Source organism: Ylistrum balloti, unplaced genomic scaffold (genome assembly GCF_031769215.1).
Source record: "Ylistrum balloti isolate Yb309-2 unplaced genomic scaffold, AGI_CSIRO_Ybal_v1 Utg369778, whole genome shotgun sequence".
In the NCBI taxonomy this organism is placed as follows: Eukaryota; Metazoa; Mollusca; class Bivalvia; order Pectinida; family Pectinidae; genus Ylistrum; species Ylistrum balloti.
Genome location: NW_026781968.1, coordinates 134,702 through 143,841, shown reverse-complemented (window position 1 = coordinate 143,841; position 9,140 = coordinate 134,702). Strand labels below are relative to the sequence as shown.

At 37.6% G+C, this 9,140-nt stretch overlaps 1 protein-coding gene across 1 annotated transcript; it reads left to right on the top strand.

Moving 5' to 3' along the window:
* The first annotated feature begins 2,492 nt into the window (after positions 1 to 2,492).
* On the top strand, positions 2,493 to 7,373 carry LOC132544072 (cytochrome P450 26A1-like). The gene is made up of 4 exons (XM_060207638.1): positions 2,493 to 2,711; positions 4,682 to 5,173; positions 5,585 to 6,016; positions 7,023 to 7,373. The coding sequence occupies exons 1-4, from the start codon at positions 2,493 to 2,495 to the stop codon at positions 7,371 to 7,373; spliced, it is 1,494 nt and encodes a 497-aa protein (XP_060063621.1).
* The last annotated feature ends 1,767 nt before the right edge of the window (positions 7,374 to 9,140 follow it).

Sequence of the window (9,140 nt, the reverse complement as noted above, 5' to 3'; positions counted from 1 at the left end):
TGTACACTTTATCACACACGGAAACACTGTAATCTGTACACTTTATCACACACGGAAACACTATAACCTGTACACTTTATCACACACGGAAACACTAAAATCTGTACACTTTATCATTCACGGAAACACTGTAATCTGTACACTTTATCTCACAAGGAAACACTGTAATCTGTACACTTTATCATTCACGGAAACACTAATCAGTACACTTTATCACACACGGAAACACTGTAATCTGTACACTTTATCACACACGGAAACACTGTAATCTGTACACTTTATCTCACACGGAAACACTATAATCTGTACACTTAATCACACACGGAAACACTGTAATCTGTACACTTTATCATTCACGGAAACTCTGTAATCTGTACACTTTGTCTCACACGGAAACACTGTAATCTGTACACTTTATCACACACGGAAACACTGTAATCTGTACACTTTATCTCACACGGAAACACTGTAATCTGTACACTTTATCTCACACGGAAACACTGTAATCTGTACACTTTATCACACACGGAAACACTGTAATCTGTACACTTTATCACACACGGAAACACTGTAATCTGTACACTTTATCACACACGGAAACACTGTAATCTGTACACTTTATCACACACGGAAACACTGTAATCTGTACACTTTATCACACACGGAAACACTGTAATCTGTACACTTTATCACACACGGAAACACTATAATCTGTACACTTTATCACACACGGAAACACTGTAATCTGTACACTTTATCACACACGGAAACACTGTAATCTGTACACTTTATCACACACGGAAACACTATAATCTGTACACTTTATCTCACACGGAAACACTGTAATCTGTACACTTTATCACACACGGAAACACTGTAATCTGTACACTTTATCACACACGGAAACACTAATCTGTACACTTTATCTCACACGGAAACACTATAATCTGTACACTTTATCACACACGGAAACACTATAATCTGTACACTTTATCACACACGGAAACACTGTAATCTGTACACTTTATCTCACACGGAAACACTATCATCTGTACACTTTATCTCACACAAAAACACCGAATCTGTATCCTGTATTACACTTGAGAAATCATGTAATTTGGACCCAATATCACATCCGGTAACCCTGCTATATGTATGTTTATTAAAAAACAAGAATCAAATGTGCACAAGCACCTGTGTTGAAAGCCAGATTTGTCCTCTCTAATACTTTGAACTATGTCTTTTTATGTAAAGCTATATACCATGCGATAAGTAGCACTATCTGTGTGGCGCTATCAAGTCTTAAACGTAACTGGTTAGCTTATACAAAACCTGTGACTAGGACCTAGGTCGGCCCATTAATTTCAATGTTGATATTGTTTTAATGATAGTTCCTAAATGAGTGCCCTGATCTATCCTGTCTATGATCTATCATATGCTTAGCTTGTCCGCTGTGTGACCCAACATGACGAGGAAAACCAAGTTTATAGGCCGTGACACAAAAAAAGGAAAAAAAAACCACCTTTTTGTCCGTGTTGGAGTAGTAGGTCATGACCTGATGGCACAGTGAACCGGGCACTGACCTCACAACCACAAGCCGCCGTGATAACGTAATGTAGTATAATATAAAAAGGCAGGGACCGGGTACTGCCAGAGCTAGGCAGACTCCCGGCAGACCAGGTAAGGCACTTCTGACTCACATACTACGTTGTGATGTGTTTTACATAAACTGTGCTATATCTTAAAAAACGGTGATAGACTTTAAGATATACACGTAGATCACTCTATCGTGCAGGTGTAACACTGTTTTATACAGTTTTGATTTATAACACATAGACGTCAAGTGATAAAAACGATCCTGTTGTCACAATGATGCAAGTGTTTGGGTTGTACTGGTGTAGAGCTCTATGAAAGTGGGAATGGGACTTGGCGGTGTAGGAATGTAATTTGGAGGACTTGGGGAAGATGTGACGATGTCAGATACATAGAGGGAAGTGGAAATGTCAAGTTGAGTGACACAGAGACGTAAGAAAGTCAGATAAGGGAGTTAGGGATTTAGGAATGTCAGTTGGGGAACTTCAGGATGTGGGAATGTCAGATAAAGAGAGTTAGGGATTTAGGAATGTCAGGTGGGAGACTTCAGGATGTGGGAATGTCAGATAAAGGGAGTTGGGGATGAAGGAATTTCAGGTAGGGGACTTCAGGATGTGGGAATGTCAGATAAAGGGACTTAGGGATGAAGGAATGTCAGGTGGGAGACTTCAGGATGTGGGAATGTCAGATAAAGGGAGTTAGGGATGAAGGAATATCAGGTAGGGGACTTCAGGATGTGGGAATGTCAGATAAAGGGAGTTAGGGATGTAGGAATGTCAGGTGAGTGAATTAAGAGTGCTAGATGTTGGGTGTAGATAAGTAGGGATGTAGGAACATTAGGTGTAGGGAAAAATGTGTATAAGAAAAACAGGTATAAAGATTAGGATTTGTTTGACAGGATGGATATGTCTGCTCTGTTTTTACCAACGGACTGTTGGCCAGTATGGAACTTTGCCTGGTTACTGGCAGTACTACTGATTCTTCCAACATTTCTCAAATGGAGTTGGCAGTTTTATATTAACAAGGTTTATCCTGTGGACAAGACCTCAAGGAAACCCCTGCCTCCAGGGACACTTGGATACCCAATCATTGGAGAGACCATACAATTTATAATCAAGGTTAGATTTTTTTGTCTAAATAACAAATATCATTGATGTTTACAGGGTCAACCATAGTGCATTTCAATGTGACACTTCAATAGCTTCTATAATTCACACAATGTTACTTTAGTCAGATCAGCGATGAAATGTCTGATGAAAGTCAATACAAGCAAAACATTTTCTGAGGGTAATATTTTTATCCCTTCTTCCCAACATATGAGATATCCACACCAAACAGAGGTGATCAGTTGTTGTTGTTAATTGAATACACAGTGTTATTATCAATGACAGCCAAATTGACAATCTTATCAACGTTTGACAGGGTTAAGGCCAAGAGTGGTGAGGTCAAAGCATGTTTGAGCTGTCTTTTTTTCCTGGGGAGAGAATTTCTTTGCAATTAACAGTATCAGTCTAGTCTGAACTTTCCATAATTTGTGCAATGTGAATATGTACATGTATATTATGGTTGGTGTTTAACCATACAGCCTACATTGTGAATTAAATGTTAGTTATAATTACCTTAAGGACATGTAAATAATTCCATTCTCCCAGGGACATTTAAATATTCCTGTTACATCAGGGACATGTAAATAATCCCACAATGCCAGGGACATTTAAATATTCCTGCTACACCAGGGACAAGTAAATATTCCTGTTACATCAGGGACATGTAAATAATCCCACAATGCCAGGGACATTTAAATATTCCTGCTACACCAGGGACATGTAAATAAATCCTGTTACACCAGGGACATGTAAATAATCCCACTATTCCAGGGACATGCAAATATTGTTGTTACACCAGGGACATGTACATAATTCCACTCTTCCAGGGACATGTAAATATTCCTGCTACATTAGGGACATGTAAATAATCCTGCTACATCAGGGACATGTAAATATTCCATGCTTCACTAGGGACATCTAAATAATCCCACTACATCAGGGACATGTAAATATTCCTGCTACATCAGGGACATGTAAATATTCCTGCTACATCAGGGACATGTAAATATTCCTGCTACATCAGGGACATGTAAATATTCCTGCTACACCAGGGACATGTAAATATTCCATGCTTCACTAGGGACATCTAAATAATCCCACTACATCAGGGACATGTAAATAATCCCACTACATCAGGGACATATAAATAATCCTGCTACATCAGGGACATGTAAATAATCCCACTATTCCAGGGACATGTAAATATTCCTTTTACACTAGGGACATGTAAATAATCCTGCTACATCAGGGACATGTAAATAATCCCACTATTCCAGGGACATGTAAATATTCCTTTTACACTAGGGACATATAAATAATCCTGCTACATCAGGGACATGTAAATAATCCTGCTACACTAGGGACATGTAAATAATCCTGCTACATCAGGGACATGTAAATATTCCTGCTACACTAGGGACATGTAAATAATCCTGCTACACCAGGGACATGTAAATAATCCTGCTACATCAGGGACATGTAAATAATCCTGCTACACTAGGGACATGTAAATAATCCTGCTACATCAGGGACATGTAAATAATCCTGCTACACTAGGGACATGTAAATATTCCTGCTACACCAGGGACATGTAAATAATCCTGCTACATCAGGGACATGTAAATAATCCTGCTACATCAGGGACATGTAAATAATCCTGCTACATCAGGGACATGTAAATAATCCTGCTACACCAGGGACATGTAAATATTCCTGCTACATCAGGGACATGTAAATATTCCTGCTACATCAGGGACATGTAAATAATCCTGCTACATCAGGGACATGTAAATAATCCTGCTACATCAGGGACATGTAAATAATCCTGCTACATCAGGGACATGTAAATAATCCTGCTACATCAGGGACATGTAAATAATCCTGCTACATCAGGGACATGTAAATAATCCTGCTACATCAGGGACATGTAAATATTTCTTTGAGTCTGACTTATTTGATTATTTGTTTACAAATTGTTTCAGTTTGCGAAGTACTATCATGAAAGGAGACATAGATATGGTGCAATTTTCAAAACACATCTTATGGGACGTCCAACCATCCGTGTATGCCAGGCAGAGTACATAAAAACCATTTTAAATGGAGAGAACACCATTGTTGTGTCACAATGGCCTGAAGCTACAAGACGCATTCTAGGATCTGGTGCTCTGTCGATGATGTCTGGGGAGCCTCACAAGTTACGCAAGAAGTTCATAGCTGCTGCGTTCTCCCAGGCAGCATTACAAACCTACATCCCAAGCTTCCAGGCAATTTGTCGTCAGGACCTGAAAAACTGGAAGGATAGTAATCATATCATTGCTTTCAGAGCATGCAAGAACCTTACATTCAAGATAGCTGCTAAGGTACTGGTGGGCTTTGAGTATGATCAATCATCAGATTTAGTGAATCTGTTTGAAGTGATGACGTACAACACCTTCTCCCTTCCCATCAACCTGCCTGGGTTTGGTCTCTATAAGGTAAATTTTACTAACAGTATAAACATCAATACAAATAAATGGAGCATTGATTTATTCATTTAATATGCCAAGTTTTTCACAAATGTACAATCTTCATGCCTGATAAACAATTTTGTACAAGTAACAAGTAATTATTTCTGAAACATCCATCCTCTCAGCATTAAATACTGTCAAATGTTCATATGTATTGATAACTTAACTCCATGAAACCTTAATGCTTTCCCACCATGAGTACACCTTTATCTGCACTATTTACATGTACAAATACACTAACGCAATGTATCAGTTATATCACAGAGAAATTGATTCCATCCTAATTCCCTTGAATTTAATTTCCAATAAACATTTTCCTTTTTTACTTGATAATATCATGTGTACATTTGCCATATTTCCATGTTCTATATATTGAAGGCATTGAAAGCAAAGGAGAAGATTGTTGCAGAGATTGACAAACATCTGAGGAGAATTGAGGAGGAGGGTAGTGATCAGGACTTTACCACAGCAATACACCACATCCTGTATTCCCAGCAAGAGAAGACAACCATTTCCAGGGAGGAACTCTGTGAGGCTGCTAATGAGCTGCTCTTCACTGGATACGACACTACATCAAGTGGTCTCTGTTCAGTGCTCATGTATCTTGGTAGAAACAGGGAATACCTGAACAGGCTACGGGCTGAACTCAAAGCCAATGACTTGTTGGATTATGAAGACAACAAAATCGACCTTAACTTGAAAAAAGTGAATTCTCTCCCCTTCCTCCACTGTGTGATGAAAGAGGTCCTGAGACTTGCACCACCTGTGGGAGCTGGTTTTAGACGGGCTATCAAAACATTTGAAATCGGAGTGAGTATTGACAGAATGGTTATCAGGGTGTCCATTGCATGCTGTGATTTTGGATTCATGTACAGGATTATTAGTAGGGGCAAAATATACAGGGTTATTACTGGGACCACAAAATACAGGGTTATCAATGGGACCACAAAATACAGGGTTATCAATGGGACCACATTTACAGGGTTATCAGTGGAACCACATATACAGGGTTATCAGTGGGACCACATTTACAGGATTATCAGTGGGACCACATATACAGGATTATCAGTGGGACCACATATACAGGGTTATCAGTGGAACCACATATACAGGGTTATCAGTTGGACCACATATACAGGGTTATCAGTGGGACCACATATACAGGATTATCAGTGGGACCACATATACAGGGTTATCAGTGGAACCACATATACAGGGTTATCAGTGAGACCACATTTACAGGATTATCAGTGGGACCACATATACAGGATTATCAGTGGGACCACATATACAGGGTTATCAGTGGGACCACTTATACAGGATTATTAGTGGGACCACATATACAGGGTTATTGGTAAGACCACAATATACAGCGTTATTGTTGGGGGCACAATATACAGTTATTAGTCAGGGCACAGTATACATGGTTGATAGGATGGGCAAAACATATAAGATTATCAGTGAGGGCACAATATACAGGGTTAATTATGGGACCATGATATGCAGGGTTATTAATGAGACCACAATATACAGGGTTATTGTTATGATAATTGTGTGTAGGGTTATTGATGTATTTGTGTAGGGTTACTGGTCATAACTAAAAACTGTGCATTTAGGGATGATTCACTGTTTGAAGGGTTGATGAATATAATGTACACTTGTGTCCCATGGGTAGAGTATGTGTAACCAATGAACATAGCGCATGTGTACCACATGTAAAAACTTGTACCAAATGAGTAGAGTAACCTGCATTATATATACCCAGTGATAAAATTTTATCACAATTCATTTGACTTTGTGCATTGACCTTTTGCAGGATTACCAAGTACCAGAGGGGTGGACTGTGTCCTATGGGATTCGAGAAACCCATCACAATTCCCCAGTCTTCAGTAAAGCACTAGAGTTCAACCCTGACCGATGGACAGGTGAAGTGTCTAACCTAGAAAAACAAGAAACAGGAAAATTTAACTTTCTGCCTTTTGGTTATGGAGGCAGAATTTGTGTTGGGAGAGAATATGCTAAACTGCTTACAAAAGTGTTTATTGTGGAACTGTGTCGAGCCTGTGATTGGGAACTGGTGAACGAGGACATCACCATGACTTACATTCCTGTGGCCAAACCAAAAGACTCTTTACCTATCCATATATATGAAAGGGGAGATAATTAAATCAGTCAAAATTTACCTGACTGTCTGTGAGAAGAGAAGTAATTAGTTTCGTTTGTGATAAGGGAGGTAGTTTTGCCAAGTAAAATGTGTTAGGGGAGAGGATTATATCAGTTTACCAATCAGAATGGGCAGAAGCACATACATTGTACATCGCATGTACATGGCATGTACAATATATTCATATGTGACAATAGATTAGTAGCAATGAAATTACTTTGTCAACAATGACTAATTTGTGAGAGGGAAGGTGATGAGATCCGGTGTAACAATGTTCAGCACTGCATGCTGCTTCCTGGTGTCTGGAAAATTCTGTTAAAATATTGTTATATTCTTTACCCGGTGAACGGAGATTATATTGAATTAGATATATATATACATGTTGTTTTATGTAAATTTTATGTAATATATTGTTTTTTTCTTTATATATGTACATCTAAATATGTTACTCAAGGCAGTAAGTGCGAGAGATTATACACCGTATATACCTAAAGAAGATTGATGAGTACAGACAGAACCAGTTTATATAACATCAAACAGTGTTTATAACAATATATAAGTCAAAACTGACGGATTCATTATGAGAGCAGTTATTATTTTTTAATAAGGTTCATAATTGTATACCCAAAAAACTGCCTAATCTGTGGCTAGTATTTTTCTTGTATGCAGGTTTGATAATTCAGAATTGTAACTGTTGTGGTTTTGTTTGTACTAAACAAAAGTTAACAAATTTTTAATCACATTTATTTTTTAATTTAATATATCATACTTGTATTACTTGTTGACTTTTGATGTAATTCAACTTACTATATAACATTTTTTATTTATTGTTTTTTATCCCATCGACAAAACAAGTTACAAAATACTCATTTATATTCTACTTCACATACTTCACACACAAATTCTAATTATACAACAAATCAGAAGAAAGCAAATGACCACAAAAATTCTGAAATAGAGTTTTGTTTTCAAGAGTTTTAAGTCTTTAAGTGCATGTATCATATTTAAACATATCTGGTTCACAGAGTGTAATATACAGGGTTTGTTTACAGAATCAAACCCAGACATAAGATGTATAAGAGGAATATGTAACCTATATACACATTGTATCTCTGTCTTCTGCCTTTATATACTGATTTTAAGGCCAAATGACATAACTGTTGTGTTTTCTTATATTTACTTACCGCAGATATGTGTTTAAAGGCCAAACAAAAGTATTGTTGTGATTTTATATGATTATAAATACAATGAGTATGCATACCGGTGACAAGCAGAGTAAATAAATGTTGCATCTCTATAGATTATTAGCCCACCATCTGACTTTGTTTGGCTAGTTCAAATCACCCTTTCATCGTCTTTGTTCTTGTCTTGGACTTCCGTTCGTAAACATTTGTTTTGCTATTTCTTGTAAAGTACTGGATGGATCTTTCTCAGATTATCATAGGTAAGTTCACCTTGGTCCCTGGTTGTGCCAGTTTGATTTTTGGACTGATCAGAATAACAAAATAGCTGACAGTTGTCTGTCTTGGAATTTTACATTGAGAGTTATTATTGCTGGAACGATCTCAAATTTCATATGTAGGTTCTCCATGGTATGTATGGTCCCTAAATATGCCCATTTGATTTTGGTACCGATGTATAAAAAATTATCTACCATGAGTTTGTATACTGGTGACTAGACCAAGTGAAACAATTGTTGTGTTTCTTTGTATTATAAGAATCTACCATGAGTATGTATCTCTGTATAACAAAAATAAGGCCAGACTAAAA

Bases quoted from the DNA above. Each gene is read 5' to 3' on its own strand.
- LOC132544072 (XM_060207638.1), top strand. From the start codon at position 2,493: ATGGATATGTCTGCTCTGTTTTTACCAACGGACTGTTGGCCAGTATGG. The intron at 5,174-5,584 runs GTAAATTTTACT...TATATATTGAAG, and splicing joins CTGGGTTTGGTCTCTATAAG to GCATTGAAAGCAAAGGAGAA. The intron at 6,017-7,022 runs GTGAGTATTGAC...GACCTTTTGCAG, and splicing joins TCAAAACATTTGAAATCGGA to GATTACCAAGTACCAGAGGG.